Below are 21,224 nucleotides of genomic sequence, written 5' to 3' on the forward strand. Positions count from 1 at the left end.
GCACCTCTATTGACCCGAGCCTTACCACCTACGTACAGGATCATGGGGCGATTGTGGCAAGGAGAGTTCTATGGGTCAAGTTGGATACTGGGAACTCGTGACTCAGAGTCCTCAATGTCTATGCCCCACTGAGGTCAGGGCACGCAGCAGCTTCTGGGTGGAGATTGCAGCACACCTCCCAAAGGTGGACTCCTGGATTGTTGGAGGAGACTTAAACAACCTGGAGGCCTTAGAGGACCAGCACGGTAGAGGCAAAAACTACCAGGGCATGGCTGGGGAGGAGCACGAAAGCCTCTAGCCATTGCAAAGCTGATCAAAGAATTTCCAAAGTCAGAATCAACAGCACATTGATCCTTCATGGCATCCAACTCACTGTGATAAACCATACTGGCAATTGATAACTAAGGCTTACATAACAATGCATTAGCCATTGCATTCTTTTTTCCATTTATGTGCACAATCTGAAAGCGAAACATAGATAAAGGTTTGCCTACCGCATATGCTTCCCAAATAACTTCATCTAAGTCAAAAAGTAGCGCAAAGTTTGACAGTCTGCTTGCACTGTAAAATCAACTCCTAAAAGATAATGTTTCCATGTAGAAAGTGCATGAATTACAGCCAAGAGTTCTTTCTCATAGACCTGCAAATTCTTCTCTCCACCATGGAGAAGACGACTCTCATAAGCAACCACACGGCCATCTTGCATTAAAACAGCTCCAATGTTGTTTCCACATGCATCACACTCCACAACAAATGACTTCCTGAGATCAAGCAACACAAGCATAGGATTAGAATACATCTTTTATTTTAATATATCAAATGCTGAAATTTCCAGTGCTGTCCATTTGAAGACATCTTTTATTTTAATATATCAAATGCTGAACTTCCAATGCTGTCCATCTGAATGGCATATTCTTCTTCTGCAAAGCATACAATGGAGAAACAATTTTAGCAAAGTTCCGTACATACATCCTGTAGTAGGAACATGGATCCATAAAGCTACAAACCTCATGAACATTTCAAAGATGTGGCCATAAACAAATTGCCTCAATCTTAGCAGGATCCATATGTATGCCATTAGCCAATACAATGTGGCACAAAAAGTGAACCTCATACAAGAAGAATTCACTTTTCTTGTCATTAATCAACAACTAATGCATGTGCATCTCATTGAATATTATTGTCAAATGCTTGTGATGCTTGGCCTCATTCTTCGAAAAGACAATCATGTCATCAAAGAAGCTGCCCACAAATTCCCTATGCTGCCAAAAGATGCGATCCATCATTCTATTGAATGTGGCAAGAGCATTCATAAGCCCAAATGGCATGACAAGAAACTCATACAAACCAAAAGATGTTCAGAAGGTTGTCTTGGGTACATCCTCAAGTCTAATCCAAATCTGATGGTAACCACTTTTCGAATCTATATGGCTAAAGATGACTATCCCTTGCAATCTATCCAAGATATCATCAATCCTAGGGATCAGAAATCTATTCCTTATCATGATTTTGTTCAAAGCACTATAGTCAATGCACATACGCCATGACCCATCCTTCTTTTGCACTAAAAGCAATGGAGAACAAAACAAAGATGAACGAGGCTGAATTAGCCCTTTTTCTAACAGCTCATTAACCTGACTCATAATCTTCTGTTGGGCTGCAGTAACCTTGTAAGGTGGCTTATTAGTAGGTGGGCTACTGTTGAGGATCAAATCTATGTCATGATCCTTAATCCAAACTAGTCACATTCGCAAAAATTCCATTATCACTCTTATCCTTAGTGAAAACCAAGTAAGCTAAAAGATCATTTTTCATTAATTTGGAAATAGCATAACCAAATACAACATTTTACATCCAAAGTATAAACTTCGCCTCTATGAAAGAGAGTCACAATCTTATCATGAGCATCAATCATCGCATGCATACGATGGCACCAAGGCATACCAAGCAAAACATCACGTCCTTCCAATGGAGTAATAAAAGACTCTTCGCTGTCCACATAACTTTAAATGTGCAAACGAAGCTTTCCAATGATAGGAGTGACCGGGTCTACGTGTCCCTTGCATGCCATACCAATCTCACCCATGGGCCCCATCTCATCCTCTCTAATACGTAAACGCGCTGCCATATCAAGAGAGAGGTAATTTGATCGTGCCCCTGCATCAAGAAAAATCAATGCATGTTGATCTTTGATTTTGCCCCATGTCCTACAAAGTTCAGTGCTATCAACATTGGATTGATCTACCACTACATCAAACACTAAACCAGCAATGGTTTTGCCTTTCTTTCCCTTATTATAATCATTTTCAACTTGCTGTTTATTAGGACAATTGCGCGCCATGTGCCCTTCCTATTCACAAATAAATCATTTATTTGCAGCCATCAGCTCCTTACATCGTGCATCATTTTTCCCACTCTCTCTGCAACACGTTCCTCTTTCTAGCCTTATTTTCAGTTTTGCCCTGATTTTCAGCTTTATTTTCAGATTTACCCTTTTTCTCAAACTTTGCCTCAGTGACATGTGACTTGGCATCACTATCTTGGAATCCTGCATCCTTTCCACACAGCAATGTGTCAGCTGTAGTAGCAATTTCTATAAGCTGAGACATGCTAGAAACAATGGACTTAATGCAAAAATCCCAAATACCCTTTGGCAAACCACAAATATACTTCTCCACCTGCTCATGAAGGGTAACTGTGCAATAAGAAGTAACTGGCAGCAATGCATCCCAAAACTTCTTGCAATGTATCAGTATAATAAGAACTTGTATCAGTATAATAAGAAGTACCTTTGAACTTGTATTTGAAGCAAACATTTGCTTGAGCTAGACCCAAGTAGTAGGTGACTTCCCTTGAATAAGAAGTGTAGACCACCACTGCAATGCATTTCCCTTCAAAAATGTGGATGCCTTTCATATCTTAGATGCCAATGTGAAGTTGCCTCCAGAGTAGGTTGTATCAAACTGCTGAATAAAAACAAGTGCTTCAACCTATCTTGTGCACCACTGAAAGGCTCAAACTTCACACTTTTGCCACCTTCATCATAGTCCTTCGATGGACCTATGGGAGTCAAGTTATCATAAATAGACTGCTGCAAAAAGGGTACATTTGCTGTATTTACATGATAACCAGCACTATTAGATGCTCCTACATGACTAGCACCAAATCCTTGTGTTCCAACAGTCCCTGGGGGTGCAGATACATATCCATATGGCCCATTTCGTGCCTCAAGTATCATGCCTATGCTGCCATACATGGGATTAGGCATTCCACTTGCATTACCCAAATGCATTGGGTGTTATGAGCCATGCATTGGCTACTACATACCATACGGATTTGAGTCATACATTCCCATATGTGGTACCTATCCAACCATAGTATGAAAAATGGTACCACCACCAAAGTATCCTTGCTATCCCATGCTTGCATGTGCATAATTACCTTGTTGCCTATGTTCCCATGGATTGGCACTACTAATTGGCCATGCATTTGCACTTCTTGCCCTACGAATACCAACTGTTTGTGCTCATCATGCATTTTGGGCTCTTCCAAAGAAGGCTTAGGCAATTCTTTTGGTTCTTGTGGCTGTCTTGAAACTATAGAAGGTGTCTTCTTCTCTTTGCCTTTGTTGTCCTTCCTTGGGGCATTCATGAATTGAGAAAATTGGGAATCCTTTGCCAATTCAGCAAAAATATATGTTGCAATACGCATTCAATCCTTGAAGCTATAATCAAATTCTTCGGCCCCTTACTAGTCATCAACCTCTTTATGCATTAAAGTGCCAGCATTTGGGTCTTTTCCCACATTTTTCAGCTTGCTATCCATGCTGAGAACCATGCCCGACATCACTCATTCAATTCCCCCTTCACCAAATGACTGACCAAGGAGTGATGCATCCTCTCCACTTGATCCCATATCACCATGTGAAGACATGCTTGTTGTAATTCACTGCTGAGAGCAATGTCAGCACTAATGCAATAGTCCCAAGCTGCAATCAAGTGCCACGGGCCCACCAATTCAAAGGATTTGCTGGTATCCCGGCAAGAGAACCATGAAACCAGCCTTCCTTCGGTGGATGGGTGGCAATTCCATGATTACAACTAAGTTACAGCAACAACATTTTTTTACAAAATTGAGAAATGCAAATTAACTCACAATCTTGGACAATGGACACCCTATTGGCCCCAAAACTAGCACCCCTTTCAATATTTCTTTAGCTTAATTGAAGTAGAAGTTGATATATAGTGGGATTTTCCCAATCCCTTTTGATATTCTAACTCCCCTTGCTGTCCAAAATGACCAGCAGGTCTTCAATCTAAATTTCCCGTTAATTCAACCAATCAATTGGCCTTCACTCACTTTGATGGAGATGGAAAATGCCCCAAATTCATTGATGTTTTGGTCCCTCCACTTGAATTTGATTGAAAACCGCTTCAACCTTGTTGAATCCAAGACTTGGAGCTTCCAATTTCTGGCATGCTTCCCAAGGTTGCTACTAAACCCTAATTTCTACTGTAAATTAGGGTTTACAGCAAAGAAATCTGAAATTTCTCAGTCTTTGGTGATCTCAATGTTGTAATCTTTGGAGCAAGGATGTAGAAAGGCTTGGAGATGAGAGAAAATGCTCAGGAGAGAGAAAATTTCTTCATTGAAAACTGAAGAAAGAGCTTATAGATGCTATCGCCTACTATTGGGAATCCTCTCCCTGCTGTCACTTGCATTAAATGCTGCAATCAGCAGCCCAAATAGCTGTTGCGTGAAGCCAACCTGCTCTTTCCTGACGGAAAATGGAGGAAAAACGGTCCCAATCATCTCCAACAGCTCCCCACGATTCACAACACTAGATTGGTCACATTTTTGCTCTTCTTCAGCTTCCCACCAACCTTCATGGGCAAGTTTGCCAAATTGCAGCCTTCCCAAATGGTTTTTCCAGTATTATTCGTAAATTACATATTAATTTTCAATCTTTAAATACTACAAATTCATCTAATAATTATTTATGTGCATAGAAAAATAATTTGACTCGCCAATAATTAAATAGGCTAGGCAATTTTCATTCGCGAGTGTCTCTATGTCATCTTTTACCATCAAATTCATGTTAGGTATCACCAATTGACACTTATGGCCAAATGAATGACCTAGGTCAACAATTAGCACTAGATACTACCGAGTATCTATGTAATGTAACTTATAGCAACTTTTGCTTTTGACATCTCGTGATTTCCTTGGGTCCTGGGCTCGTAAATTTACTCTAACCCCAGTTATAGTGTCATGAGGACATGTATTTTTTAAACCTCACTTAACATGTGGATTAATTTTTAATCACATGGTTAAGTAAAGTTACACATGTGAGGTGTAACTGGCGTTAAAGTAATTTTATAAGCTCGAAACCCGAGAAAATCACGAGATGTCAAAGGCAAAAATTGCTATAACTTATGTCGCACGGGTATTTGGTGGTATCTGGTGCCAGTTGTTGGGCTAGGTTATTCATTTGAGCAGATCCCGCTCTGATAAAAAGATGACATACCAACGAGACAATAGGGTTTGCGGGGAGGAACACGGAGTGAAACTCGGCAAACATGGAGAAGAAAAGAGAAGAGAAAAGAAACTCTAATGAATGGAATGATGAAGTTCTAAATCATAGAGTGAATGTGAAACAAGGAAACAAGGGTGCCATAGCACAAGGAAGATGATGAAGATAGCCACGAACCACAAACCACAATGTCCTCCTAAGGGGTGTGAGGGCGGTGATGAGGTTGGAGAGAAGAGGTGATAGACTGAATGAATCAACCGTAAAGAATGAGTGAGAGAGTGGCCTACAAATAGACACAATCAGTCTAGGGTGGCGCCCCTTTTTGGGGTTGCAAACCCTAAACACAAAACGCAGAAACGCAAAAAACGCAAACTGCGGGTAAAAGGTAAAGGGTTTCTCAACACGTGACCTATTTTACTTGCGTTTTTGCAGACATCAACATCTGTACAGCCTGCGTCAACCCCTCTACTACCTATGTGTCAGGTTCCAGCCTGCGTTTTGGTATTTTTGCATCTCCTCTTGGCTGGGCGACTACATTTTCAGGCCGTTTTTGCTATTTCAAGCAGTTTCTGGCTGTTTTTTTAACTTGTTACAGTAGTTTTATTCTTGTTTTGGTCAAATTTGGGTAAATACTGCATGTGAACTTTCGTTTTCTGCAGTTTGTGCTTCTGGTTTGGCTGTGTTTCCTCTCCAAAAACCTTATTTTCTCTACTTCTCTTCTACATCCTCTACAGATGGCTCCTCTGTGTACATCCACTGACGGTACGTTACATGGAGATTCCAGTGAGGCTCTTGCAGCTTCAGAGAGGGGTTCAAAGAAGAAGAAGCCAAAGACCCACTGTTACCACTATGGCAAGAAAGGTCATTTACAAAAGGACTGCAAAGAGTTAGCGGCTTCCAAGAAGAAGGAGAAGAAGACCAAGTAGGATGTAGACTCCTCCAACGAGTCATCATTTGCCTCAGACTCAGACTTCCATCCTCCAACCAAGGAGAAGTCCAAGGCACAGGATCAACTTCTTCGAATAGCGGGAAGGGCTTGGTGGTCCCTTCCTCAACTACTTTCTAGTGGTGGTGATGACGGCATCCCTCACAGCTCTCTAGTGCCAGAGGGAGAGTGTGAAAGGGTGGTGAGATGAGGCAGCTGCACCTCATCTATACATTTATACAAATGCACAAGATCCAAAGAGGAACTTCCCTCATGCATTGATTGAAGTCTGGCAAGTTCAAATCCTAGAGCTAGGATTGACATCCAGGTTCATGATGGGCTGTTTATTTGACATAGAGCAAGCTTGGCTCCTAGTCTTGAACTCACATGAGGGGACACTTTGGCAGTTTGGCCGGGGAATCCATGGTCACATATGTTCCAGAGGCATTTATGACACAATGGTCATATATGCTACTTAGAGACATTGGGACAAACATAGAGATATGCTATGATCTTCTCTATTTTCAGGAGTTGGTACAATCGACATCGACATCAGGTTCTCTCCGAGGCACCTTGGTGGTGGCTTGATCACCCACTACTTGAGTATCCATGGTTCTACTTGGTGGTTCTATGTTGTATGGTTTATGATTCATTCTCATTGTATCCTTGTATTGTATCAGATCATCCATGATCTGAGAGAGGGTATTAGCAAATATATCAGCTCATGTGTGAGTCTATGCATGCAAAGGCTGGACACATTATTTAGGATATTTAGACATTTTTCTTTGTGTCATTTTATGGTCATATTGGGCATTTATTGCTAGCCGACCTGATCATATTGAGGACATATTTTTGTCCTATTTATTTAGGCTCTTTCTCCTCGGTCAATTAGTCTCTCATCATCACTTGTGGATCTTCTGTTGGGGAGAGGAGCCAATGCCAGTACCCACACAACCAATGACTCACTGTTGTATACAACTGTCTTGTGTTGGATATATGGATTCTATTTCCCAAGCATACATTTGAGTTCTCATTTGTATTGTGTTCTTCACTGTTCTTTGTTTCTCTTTCTCTTTTGTCTTGTGTTTCAGCAGTTTATTATAGCATATATTTGTGCTTCCATTGCTGCTCCACTTCTGACAATGAGTTATACAATGTGTCCTACTTCAAACGGATCTTGAATCGCAGCAAAGGCAGCCTTCGAGTGTCGAACATCAACAAACACAGCCAAGGAAAGCTAGATCTGATGCAGACAATGGTGCAGGGGAGAGAAAGACTAAACACGCAGATATTTAAGGAGAGAGAAAATCTACACCACAACTGTTAGGTGCAAATGCCGCACACAGAGGTGAGAGAATGTTAGAGCAGCAACCACAAATTGCAAACGCAGCATTCAGAGGAGAGAGAAGATAAGGGAAACAACTCTTAGCTGATGACGGCAGCACCAAACTGTAGGCAACAGCTCTTGGGACCTAGTGACAGCTGCAAACAGGTGAGGAAGGCTAGAATCATGCGCCAAATGGTAGCAGATGGCTGGTGGAGGCTCTAACTGTAATATCCTCGATGACCAAGATGTGAGTAGTAGAGATACGGCTCTTGAAACCTACAAAACAAGATTAAGGGAGAGTGGTGGGTTGCATGTCTATTTATAGAAATTTTGGGTCACCCAAATTAGGGTTTTGCATGTGGGTCACAATAACTCTCTAGGATCATGTTTCTTTTTAAAATAAGATATTTTCTTCATTGATTAAGTGTATTTTGGGGCTGTTTTTAAGTTAGGTACTGAGGCTTGCAAGAAGATCCTATGGTTAGGCAATCTAGTGGCAGACCTTGATATTATTGTTACTTCTATACTACATTCAAATTCTATGAGTGCTATTCAGTTGGCTAGGAATTCGGTTTTCCGTGTAAAGATGAAGCACATTGAGGTGTGCTATCACTTCATCTAGGAGGTAGTAGAGGACAAGTTTGTTGAGCTTGTCAAGATCTCAATCAACCAACCTCTTACTCTTGATCTTTGTCTCTATCCTTGTTCTTGGCTCTCCCTTGTTTCCCCTTTTGAGAAATGGAAAATACCTCTTCTCCTAGACATGACAAAGCACGTTTCTTATGAACTTGATCAAACAGCCATACATTACACAACAATTGGCACTCAAACTAATAGAAAGTAGTAGATAATGTGGATTGTGACAGCACTTGTTGCACAAGTTTGAGATACTTGGGGGGCAACTTGTTAAGGAGCAAAGTGTCATGGTCTTCATCTGACTTGGGAGCTCCAAAATTGGCAAAACTACTAGTACTCAACTAGCTTGACCTTAAGGTCATCTTAGTCAGAGATTTTGAACTCTTGGAGCTCATGGTCAATGTTGATTCAATGGGTTCTAACTTGAGCTACATAATGATTTGTCAAGTGAGCCCACTGATTAGATGCGAGGTCAAAATGCTATAATTGTGAGTACAATTCAAAAAGCGAACCTTGCATCAACTCAACTATGCCTAAAGCATTACGGCTTTTCCAAGAGCAGATAACCTCATAAGAAGACAAATTAGGGGTTTCAGCCCCTGAGGACAGTCCCACAAGTTCTAAGAATCTAAAACATGCCACATCAAATTTGACCAAATGATGTGGTTAGACGCATTAAAACATGTCTTATCAATAAATGCATTCTTGGTAGATGCAGATGTATGAAAGAAACTTGCAGGGTAATGTGAGGGGGCTGGAATAGAACCTAGTACTACATTTTGTATCATAGGGATAGGCATCGCAACTCATGGCTCTTGCCCAATTGTATGTTGTGGTGCATGATGATAAACCAATGCCCCACTAGGTACTAATGTTTGTGCAAATTGTGGAACCATCTAGGCAGCATTAGGGGTTTGGAATGCTTGGGTAGGTAACCCTCATGAATAGATTGTTAGAGAGTCATTTCCTGGACAGCAGTGTGCAGAACAGTACGGACAGGTGCCACGTCAACCAAGCAGGAGCCACGTCAGCAACTGCTGATTCCACGCGGCAGCAGATTGTCAATCGGACAGTTTGTGATTAGTCGGACAATTTGTGTGCAGTCGAACAGTTTTTTACCATTATTTAATGCAGTCAGCTGCATTTATTGCAGCCGACCTGGTGCTGGGCATTATTTCCTTCCTGGCTATTTATAGTCAGATTGTGGCACATTCTCAATCATTCTGATCATGAGATCTGATGGAGACAGACTGCAGAGACGGACAGCACCCGGGCTGATGGAGATCGAGGTCCTCAAGGTGGAGACACACACAGATATTTTCTCTGCACCCGTGTATATTTTTGCACTCCTATACAGCATACTACATTGCAGATTTTTTGGGTTACACTATCTCCTTTTCTCTCTCTCTCTCTCTCTCTCTCTCTCTCTCTCTCTCTCTCTCTCTCTCTGTGTTCACTCTCTCTCAGTCCTTGTCCTATGCTTCCGCATCGCTGCACTCTGACATGGTATTAGAGCGGTGAAGACGAACTGACTGAGTGCTAAACCTACCTGAAAAGGAGATTTCAACGCAACACAAGGCTGCATTTCCAACATTCGAGGGCGAGTAGGAGAGCTGTGCATGGGATCAAGGCTGAAGCGAGCGTAGGCGTGTGGGAAAGGAGTCCAGTTGGTGAATGTGTTGCAGGTTGTTGCTGTTTGAAGGGGTGGAAGGCTGCCTTTTAGGTCTTCCACTACAGATTTTACATTTTCATCACCTCTGGCGGCTAAAGAAGGTTCGAAAAGCGGAGAAAAGAGCCCTAGCAGGCTGTGCCTTCACAATCAGAAAGGGCTGCTTTTGCATTTGGGCAGGTATTACAAGTGAACATCTCTTCAAGGAGGACTAACATGGAGTTCCAAGCGATTATGGACAAGAAGGTGCCTGTCCTATCGGCTCTTCCATCAAATCAGAAGCTTGATGGTGACAATTACCGCATTTGGCGCGTGATGATATTAGCCATTTTGGAGTCTTATGATTTGGCGGAGCTTGTGATGGAGGAGATCAATCGGCCGTCGGTGATAGATGAGTCCAAACTCTCTTCCAGTGCTCGTGCAGAGTTGACCAAAGCTCAGTCTCATTGGGACAGACTAAATGCCAGGATTTGTTCTTTTTCTATTTCTGTCTTGTACTACAGCAGTCATAGCTCACATCGAGCACTTAACGTTGGCTCGAGATATATGGCTGGAGCTCGACCAGATATACAACCAAATGACCCTAATAAAGAGGGTTTCTTTGGAGGTGTAGATGCGAACCTTGTCCGTGAATGTGTCTTCTTTGCTTCAAGAACACATCAACAAGCTTCGGCAGCTTCAGATGCAAGTTCAAAATGCGGGAAAGCCTATTTTCTCCGAAGACATGGCGATCACTTTGTTGTTCCAGTTACCGCCACGATTGAGTATTTTTTATTCCGTTCTTATTGCATCAGGGCGAGAGTCGACTCTTCAATGGGAAGAGTTGGTTCCTATGGTCTTGGACCAAGAGGAACAATTGAAGGGACAAAATGCTTCCAAATCGGAGGCTTTGGTTGGTCAAGCCTCTCAGAAGAAGGGGAAGGACCAAAAGAAAAAGGAGGACAACAAATCCAAGAAGGACAAGGAGAAAGAATTGACATGCCATATTTGTGGTAAGACCGTTCATTGGAAGAAGGATTGCCCCAACAAAGACAAGAAGGACACCAAGAAGAAGGCCACGAAGGATTCTAGAGCAGTGGCTGCACTCTCATCAACTACTTTTCTACAAACTACTTTTCTACACTTAGCCGTCATTGAGGACTCTACACCGAAGACTTCTGATGCTGCAATGACAGCTTCCTAGGCTCGAGAGTGGATCGTGGATGGTGGTGCCTCACGGCACATGACTCCTTCCGTTGGTGTTGCCCATTTGCGACCTTCACATGGGCTAATTCTCATTGGACACAGCTCTTCTGTGTCTATTGCTGTGCGGGGTGAGATGCATCTTATTCCAGATGGACGTGGTGGTACCCACACTTCTGAGGTGTTGTATGTGCCAGGCTTACGGTATCATTTACTTTCGGTCCATAAGATTTGTGCTCTTGGTCTCTTGGTCGAGTTTAACAGTGATACTGTTCGAGTCCTTGATCGTGGATTGAGGAAGGTTCTCTCTATAGAGTATGAGGAGAATGGTATCTACAAATTGAAGTCTTGTGCAGCTCTTACCTCTCTTTTTCTTACCTCTCAGACACAGTCTGAGCTATGGCATGCTCGGTTTGGCCACCTGAACTATGAGTACCTTTGGAAGGCGTCGCGAGGATCATTTATTCGAGGTTTGTCGAACATAGTGGTGAGCCACCAACCATGTGTCTCCTACATTCGTGGGAAACTACATTGGGATGCGATTCCCAACAAAGCTTCGCGGCGGTCTACTTCACCTATGGAGCTTGTATCTACGAATCTTTGTGGCCCGATGAGAACCAAGTCCCTGAAGGGGAGCTTGTACTTCATGTTGATCGTAGATGACTACAGCAGGATGACATGGGCCTATTTCTTAACATTGAAGTTGGAGGCTTTCTCTCACTTCAAGGATTGGCTTATCTTTGAGAAGAACCGATCTGGCCAGCAACTGAAGACCTTGCGTTCAAACAAGGGCAGTGAATTTGTGTCTAATGAGTTTGCTCGTGCAGATAGGAGCATTCACTAGGACTTTGCTAACACCAACACTCCTCAAGAGAGTGGAATTTTGAAGCGAAAGAACTAAAGTGTGATCGAGATGGCGTGCACCATGATGGAGCACCAACAGACACCTCAGTTTCTGTGGGCCGAGGCAGTGTGTTGAGAAACCCTTCACCCGCAGTTTGCATTTTTGTGTTTCTGCGTTTTGCATTTAGGGTTTGCGTTTAGGGTTTGTAGCCCCAAAAAGGAGCACCATCCTAGACTGATTGTGCCTATTTATAGGCTAGTCTCTCATTCATTCCTTACGGCTGATTCATTAGCCCATCATCACCTCTTCTCTCCAACCTCTCCACTACCCTCACACCCCTTCATGAGGACATTGCGGTTCGTGGTTCATGGCTGTCTTCATCGTTTTCCTTGTGCTACGGCACCCTTGTTCCCTTGTATTACATTCACTCCATGATTCGGAACTTCATCATTCCATTCATCAGAGTTTATTCTCTCTTCTCTTCTCTTCTCCATGTTTGCCAAGTTTACTCCGTGTTCCTCCCCGCAAAACCTACTGTCTCACTGGTACATCATCTTTTGACATGGTATCAGAGCTGGATCTGCTCAAACAGTGGCAAAGATCCTCCACTCCAGTGAAGGCAAAGATCGGTGACGAGTTTGGCATCCACTTCTCTTCTTCTTCCACTACATCAAAATCTCGTTTTTGCAGATTTTAGGTGTTTCAGCTTGATGCCCACACCCCGTTCGCGGAGGACATCTCAGCCGAAGCTGTCCATTGTTGTCTCCATCAGTTGGCACCTGATTTCCCGGCCCTCTTCACGTAGTTTGGAGCTGATTCCAGCCAGGCGACTGTTGTTCCTGTGCAGACCTGCTGCCGTACAGCCTGCCACGTCATCACAACCCTGCTGCCTACGTTTTTTAGTATTTCTCCCTCTTGCAGGCTGTCCTGCCTGCGTTTTTAGTCTTTCTCTCTCCTGTTGCCTACGTTTTTAGTCTTTCTCTCACGTGGTGCCTGCGTTTTTAGTCTTTCTCTCTTCTCACCTGCATTTTTCTATTGGTTGCAATTTCTTACTGCTTGTCGTATCCTCCTCCTACTAGCAACTCACTTCTAGCCCTTCCACTACCCTCCCACCCCTTGAGGCAGACATTGCAGTTCGTGCTTCACAATGTCCTCACACCCCTTGAGGCAGACATTGCGGTTCGTGGTTCATGGTGGCTGACCTCTTCCTTCTTCAACAAGGCACACTGGTATCCATGGCTTCTTTATCAATAGATGACCCATGGCTTCTTTACCAATAGATGACCAAACTACTGGGTGCTCCTATTGTGACATCATCGGACACACCACCGATGCTTGCCGACTTCGACCTTTGCTCCTCACCCCCCCGGAGTACATGCGTCTTCCACCAAGCACTCCTTGTGCCACCTCTTCTTTCTGGGCCATAGAGATCGTTCTGCATCGGCTATCAAAGTACTATGCTCAAGGCAATACGACGCACCCAATGCGCACTAAGTCCTTTCGATTACATGGAGGATCGATTGGCGCTATGACCTCCTGGAGATCGTCGCAATGCCAGCGGCAATCTTCTCCCACTTATTTTCAAGTACAGTGGCTTCCACGACCTACGGCTCTGCAGTCCGCTCCACCGAGAGATAGTGATTGTTTGATACCGTATCCTCATCAGTCCGCTCCTACGAGAGACAGTGGCTGCTCGACTCCTTCCTCTTCTTCGGCTACCCAGTCTACTCCACTGAGAGAGCAACTGTTGCCCACCTCTTGCTCGTTCTGAGCCCTCCCTTCCCACCCTCGACTACTCACATTCGAGAGACTACCTCTGGGAGCTCTTCGGCACCCCAAATACCTTCTTCGGCATGATCAGCCGCACTTTCTTCGTCATCAGACATTTCGGCATCTGTGTGTGAGAGTGCGCAACGGAAGAAGAACACGAACACGGAGGAGAGGAGAGAGAAAGCAGAGAATGAAGGAAGAAAATCTGCACTGACTGAAATGAATGCTGAATACACTGAAATGGACTGATCAGTCCCTGCACGCAGCTCGGAGCGTCAGTGAGGGCACCAGAACAGGCTGATGATGATGGCAGCACCGAAGACGGAGGAAGATGATGGAGTCGGAGTGTGCACCTGCCAAAGAAGGAGGGAAGTTGATAATACAACTGACTGGCAAGTGGGAAATGGCTATAAATAGCCAAAAAACCCACAAACTGGCCGACCTGAAATTTGAGGCCATAAATATGTCCGACCAGCATTTCATGCTGATCCGACCAGCATTTAATGCTGGTAAAAATGCCAGGAATGCTCAGAAAAATCCCGGAAAGGGTGGACAACGTCCGGCAGGTGAGGCAGGCTGAAGAATGCAGAAACTGCCCCGGGAAATACCCATCTGAGTGCTCTAGAATGAGCTACCTCCTCCGTCAAAACAAGTGATAGACAAGTCAGAGCTCCTAAAGTCCTCATCTGACTCAGACTGAGGCTCACAGGCAAGAGATGGCAAGGCATGACAAACATGACTGCTAACACCCCCTCTCAGATCCTGGATGTGGCAGAAGGCCAAGGGAGAAACGGATCCTGGGGTGGCAAGAGGAATGCCAAGGTCAATGAAGTCCGTCGATGTAGACTGCTGCTGAAGGAGCTCCTCACGATCCTGGAAAGCCCCCTCTAAAACACTAGGGGCCAGGGAATCCACAGCCGCATCACCGAGATCGTCCCCCTCTGAAAGGGATGGGGGGGTACGAGGGAACCACCGGAGGAGAGGGTGGGGGATGGGAAGGAACCTGTGGAATAGAAGGTGCATAAGCGGGAACGGGTGTAGCAAGAGACTGCCTCGAAGGACCCTGCATCAAAGAAGGAGAATGGAGCCTGTAAAGCCCGCTCTCCTGCCAACGTGTAGATAAGACAGCTCCTGTAAGAGAATCCTCAATAACAACGGCATGCTCGGTGAAGATCACGCGTGTGCCAAGCCTCGTAAGGCCATAAACTGAGAGGAGGGGAAGGCCCAAATCCGGAACATGTAGGGCCTGGGAAAAGGAGCTCGAAGGTCGGTCGGTAAACAAAGGCAATGTGCTAACACCACTAATAGGCACCGATAAAATGTCACCAACAGTGACTGAACCCTCTGATGGACGGAGATCCTGTAACAAATCACCTCGGGGAGTCATATGACTCGAAGCACCACTGTCCACTAACCAAGGCTGCGCAGAAGACACTGCAGCCACGGAAGAAGGATCCTCCTCCAAAGCATGGATATGAAGGAACACTGACTCATGGGTAACAGCTGGTGTAGAGGTAGAAGAAGGCTCCGATGTAGATCCACCCTTCGCTCCCGGACGAAGGTGAGGGTACTTCTTCCAACATTTCTCCTCTGGATGTGTCCCTTTCCCACAGTGTGGGCACTTCGGTCTCTTTGAATCTGAGTCAGAGCCTGAAGAACTGTCCTTCTTCTTAGCCTTGGACTTCGTCTTCTTCTTCTTCTGTCCTCCCGAACCTGCAACAAAGGCTCTAGTGGAGTCGGATCCACTAGCACTGACCTCTCTGAGTCGCTTGTCATGCTCCAAGACAAGCAGGAATAGCTCCTCCCATAGAAGCTTCTCACGGGTCCTCGATGTAAGAAGGCTGGTGTAGAAGACATCAAACCGAGGCGATGGCAGTTGAGTCAAAAGAATCATAGCCATGTCTTCAGAAGATATCGTCCGACCGAGGGATGCAAGCTCATCCCTCATATCCTGTAATCTGTTGATGTGGTCCTTCATGGAAGGACTATCATCAATAGCGAGCATCCGCAACTTCTTTTCAAGAGATATCCGGTGGCCAAACGTCTTCTGTTGATAGAGAGACGCGAGCTTTCTCCACACATCTGCTGCAGTCTTCAACCTGTGAACATGAACAAGGACAGAATCCTGCAAACTCAGAAAGAGGAAAGATCTGGCTCTAGAATTAAGCCGATCCCATAAGGCTACACAATCCATAGATGTCCCATCTGCGGGATCCACCTTAGGCCGGGGAATAGGAACAGAAACAAGCTCCCAAAGATCGAAGGAGTCCAAGATACACTCCACCTTGCAGGACCATAGAGAAAAGTTGGAGCCATCCAACCGGTCCTCTTTGGGCAGTTGAGGAAGTACGGGTACCTGTACAGGGGGTACCAAAGGCTGCATCTTCGGCCCACTGGAAGGGGATCGCCGAGATACATGAATAGAAGGGGGACGGGAAAGAGGAATAGACTCCGGACGACGGTCCTCGTGATAGAAATCACGCCTCCGTTCAAATGAATGTCGAGACAAAAGCTCATCATCTGAATCATCAAAACCTGTAAACTGATGATAAGACATCTTCTAAATCTGCAAAACACCAAACACCAAAGAAAACTGTGCTGATGCCGAAGAATGACCACCAGAAGGGTCACCAACCACCAGAAGAACCACCAAACTCCAGGAAATCAGGTCGCCTATCACCAGGAGGTGAAAACGCAGCTGTGTAGGGCACAAAATCCGGAGGGAAAGTTGCCAGGCACCAAAACGCAGCCAAGAAAAGAAGCGCCAGCTGGAGATGAGCCGCCAGGAGGGAATACGACCACCTTGGATGCAAAACGCAGCCTGTAGTGGAGTCACCCAGCTGAAAAGAAGGCCGCCCAGCTGAAAACGCAGGTAGCAGGAGCTGGTTGATGACGTGGCAGCCTCTGGAAGGGGCTGATGCAGCAAACGCAAATGTATAGACCACCTGGAGGGGCCGCCTGGCTGTTGGAGAGAAGGGGGGCAGCAACAGATGATAGGTGTGGTGTCTCTCCAGTCGATGAGGACCTCCGTGCTCTCAGTTTGGCGATGATACCATGTGAGAGTGCGCAACGGAAGAAGAACACGAACACGGAGGAGAGGAGAGAGAAAGCATAGAATGAAGGAAGAAAATCTGCACTGACTGAAATGAATGCTGAATACACTGAAATGGACTGATCAGTCCCTGCACGCAGCTCGGAGCGTCGGTGAGGGCACCAGAACAGGCTGATGATGATGGCAGCACCGAAGACGGAGGAAGATGACGGAGTCGGAGTGTGCACCTGCCAAAGAAGGAGGGAAGTTGATAATACAACTGACTGGCAAGTGGGAAATGGCTATAAATAGCCAAAAAACCCACAAACTGGCCGACCTGAAATTTGAGGCCATAAATATGTCCGACCAGCATTTAATGCTGATCCGACCAGCGTAAAAATGCCAGGAATGCTCAGAAAAATCCCGGAAAGGGTGGACAACGTCCGGCAGGTGAGGCAGGCTGAAGAATGCAGAAACTGCCCTGGGAAATACACATCTGAGTGCTCTAGAATGAGCTACCTCCTCCGTCAAAACAAGTGATAGACAAGTCAGAGCTCCTAAAGTCCTCATCTAACTCAGACTAAGGCTCACAGGCAGGAGATAACAAGGCATGACAAACATGACTGCTAACACTATGATCCATGAGTTTTTGAATTTCCTATCTACTTCTTTAGAGGGGAATGTTATTTCTTTGCCCTCAGAGGGGGCATCTACTTCTTCTTTGACTTCAACGGGGGCCTCTCCACCTCCCACCTCGCAGGGGGAATCGACTCCACATGTTCTTCACCCATCCTCTACTTTGTTGGGGTGGCTATCTTCAACCAGTCATCTCTTCTCCTAATACTCAGGATCTTCAGGTACCACCTAGATCGGGACCTCAGAGGTTCAGCCGCAACTTGGTGACAAGGCCTTCGTATTCCTTCCAACATGGATGCACGGAGCTAGTGGCTTCTCTCCTGAGGTTGTGTTTCGGGTTCTCCAGTTCACTCTGTCTACTAGTCTTTACTGCAAGTTCCCTTTCCGGTGGAAATCTTGGATCTTAGGGGTCCTCTACATCTTCTTGCCTTGGTCACTTGGTCAGCATGGAGCCAACTCCCGAGACTGAGTATGGGCATATCCTTATGGTTCTCGACACCACACAAAGTCCAACATTCCTCCTATGCATTGCAAGTGAACAATTTCCCCTCCAAGTGGCACCTGCTGCATGAGCATTCTTCAACATGTAGCATTGCATCTCCACCTCACTCTTCTCTTGTTCCCCTTTTTGGGCCTGAGAGGGGGTATTGAGAAACCCTTCACCCGCAGTTTGCGTTTTTTGCATTTACGGTTTGTAGCCCCAAAAAGGAGTGCCATCCTAGACTGACTGTGCCTATTTATAGGCCACTCTCTCATTCATTCCTTACGGCTGATTCATTCAGTCCGTCACCTCTTCTCTCCAGCCTCTCCACTACCCTCACACCCCTTCAGGAGGACATTGCGGTTCGTGGTTCGTGGTTGTCTTCATCATCTTCCTTGTGCTACGGCACCCTTGTTCCCTTGTATCACATTCACTCCATGATTCGAAACTTCATCATTCCATTCATCAGAGTTTCTTCTCTCTTCTCTTATCTTCTCCATATTTGCCGAGTTCACTCCGTATTCCTCCCCACAAACCCTATTGTCTCGCTGATACGTCATCTTTTAACAATGGCTTACCGCAATTCACATCCTCAATCGATCTCCCACTTCGGCCGTTGACAGGATGACACCTTTTGAGACTTACTTTGGGACTAAGCCTGATGTCTCGTATTTTAGGATCTTTGGGTGTGACACCTATATGCACATCCTGAAGACACAGCATGACAAGTTTAAGGCGGCTTTCCGATGACAGGTTTTTATTGACTACAGCTCTCAATCCCAAGGTTATCGTCTGTTTGATCCCGTCAAGCGGGATGTCTACATGAGCCGAGATGTGCGGTTCGTGGAAGTTCCGACCACAGAGGGAGTTGAGGAGCACCCTGTCCTTGGAGATCCAAGGGAGAGTTACGCTCCCGAGACAGTTCCTTTGGAGCCCCAGCCTCTTGATGAAGATTCTTCTTCTGATTCACGGTCTTCTCTTCCACCGGCCACCCTAGTGGAGCTTCCGCCGGTGGATGTTCCCGAGTCTTCAGCAGATGGAGAGCGACGGGGGAGAGGTCCGGCCTCCTTCTCGTTGGGCCCATGACACACTCCGAGATTCAAGGATTGAGGGGGTCCCTGAGGAGTGGGAACCACAGGATGAACCGCGGAGGTCATGAAGGAATCAGGCACATTCTTTGGAGCTTGTTTGCTCTAACTATTGTTTGATGGCCTGTGTTATATAGGGTCGTGAGCCCACTTCAATGAAGGAGGCTTTACAATTTGACCATTGGCGGAAGGCTATGGAAGCCGAGTTGGAGGCTATTGAGAGGAATGGCACTTGGTCTCTTGTGCCTCGTCCCTCTCACAAGAAGGTGATTGGTGTCAAGTGGGTCTTCAAGACCAAGTACCTTAGCGATGGTTTTTTGGACAAGCACAAGGCTCGCCTTGTTGTTAAAGGTTTTGCTCAGCGCCTAGGTATTGACTTCCATGATACCTTTGTCCCCACTGCTTGTATGGCGACTATTCGAGTTGTTCTTGCCTTGGTTGACCATAGGAGATGGCCTGTCTATCAGTTGGATGTGAAGTCGGCCTTTCTCAATGGTGACTTGCAGGAGGAGATCTATGTAGAGCAGTCTCCTCGCTTTGGATCCTCGGATGGGAAAGTTTACAAGTTGAAAAAGGCCTTGTATGGCCTCAAGCAGGCTCCGCGTGCATGGAACGAGAAGATTGACTCATTTTTTCAATCAACGTTGGGATATAGACGCTCCACGGCCGATCCACAACTTTATGTGCAGACTTCCGAGGCTGGTCATGTGTTGTTTGCGTTGTAGGTTGATGATTTGATTCTGACAGTGAATCATGCACAGAAGGTCCAAGCGACCAAGATAGCTTTACATCAAACATTCGAGATGACGGATTTGGGGCTTCTTTATTTCTTCTTGGGTCACGAGATTTATCAATCTCAGAGGGGATTTTCATCTCTCAGCAGAGATATATTCAACAGCTCTTGGTGACTTTTAAGATGGAGACTTGTCGGACCATTTCTACTCCTATGGATCCGAACTGGAAGGCCACTTCACACTCCAATTCTCCCATGACAGATGCTTCTCGCTACCATCAGTTGATTGGATTCTTGATTTAGCTTCTCAACACTCGTGTTGATCTTTGCTTTGTTGTGGGTCTTTTGGTAGGGTTCATGAGTGAAACCAAACAGGTGCATTAGCAGGCTGCCCTGAGGATTCTTCGGTATTTGAGGGGGACCCCTAACTTAGGGATTTCTTATCCAACAGGTATCGATACCTCAGATCTTGTTCTTGCAGGTTGGAGCATGGGCTGGTGATGTGGACCACCGGCGGTCTACTACAGGCTACTCCTTTACCTTGGGTACAGGTGTTATCTCATGGAGTAGCAAGAAGCAACCCACAGTAGCCCTTTCTTCTACTAAGGCAGAGTATCAAGCTACATCTTCTACCACATGTGAGGTTGTGTGGCTTCGGAGATTGTTGAAGGAGCTTGGCTGCCCCCAGACTCGTCCTACTCTTCTGCAATGTGACAATGAGAGTTGCATTGCCTTGGTATGGAATCCTGTATTCCATGCCCGGACGAAGCAGATTGAGATCCAATATCACTTCATTTAAGAGAGCTTCTGGATGGGACCATTGATGTGGAGTACTGCAAGACGGAGGATAATCTTGCAGATTTGTTCATGAAGGTGCTTCCCCAAGCTCTTCTTCGGCAACATTCCAGATCCCTCAGTCTTTTGGCCTATCCAGGATCTGAGAGGGGGTGCTAGAGAGTCATTTCCTCGACAGCAGTGTGCAGAACAATATGGCCAAGTGCCACGTCAGCCGAGCAGGAGCTGCGTCAGCAGCTGCAGATTCCACATGGTAGCACATTGTCAATCGGACAGTTTGGGTGCAGTCGAACAATTTTTTACCATTATTTCATGCAGTAGGCTGCATTTATTGCAGTCGACTTGGTCATGGGCATTATTTCCTTCTTGGCTATTTATAGTCAGATTGTGGCACATTCAGAGATCGAGGTCCTCAAGGGGGAGACACACGCAGATATTTTCTCTACACCCGTGTATATTTCTGCACTCCTATACAGCATACTACACTGCAGATTTTTTGTGTTACACTGTCTCCTTTTCTCTCTCTCTCTTCTCTCTACGTTCACTCTCACGACTTGTAACCTCATCACTCCCA

The 21,224-nt window shown here is 45.5% G+C and overlaps 1 protein-coding gene across 5 annotated transcripts in view; it reads right to left on the minus strand.

The window, feature by feature from the left end:
* Positions 1–21,224, minus strand: part of LOC148026304 (uncharacterized) — a 51,515-nt gene that overhangs the window by 14,908 nt on the left and 15,383 nt on the right. The window contains exon 20 of one of the 5 annotated variants that reach the window (XM_087690725.1): positions 641–761. The exons of the other annotated variants lie outside the window; for them this stretch is intronic. Within the exon in view, the coding sequence (XP_087546851.1) occupies positions 641–761 (121 nt within the window). The remainder of the gene's footprint in view (positions 1–640; positions 762–21,224) is intronic. 5 annotated transcript variants of the gene reach the window in all.

The sequence above is a fragment of the Lygodium microphyllum genome, chromosome 13 (assembly GCF_053477565.2).
Source record: "Lygodium microphyllum isolate KBCC chromosome 13, Lygodium_microphyllum_v1.1.10, whole genome shotgun sequence".
In the NCBI taxonomy this organism is placed as follows: domain Eukaryota; kingdom Viridiplantae; phylum Streptophyta; class Polypodiopsida; order Schizaeales; family Lygodiaceae; genus Lygodium; species Lygodium microphyllum.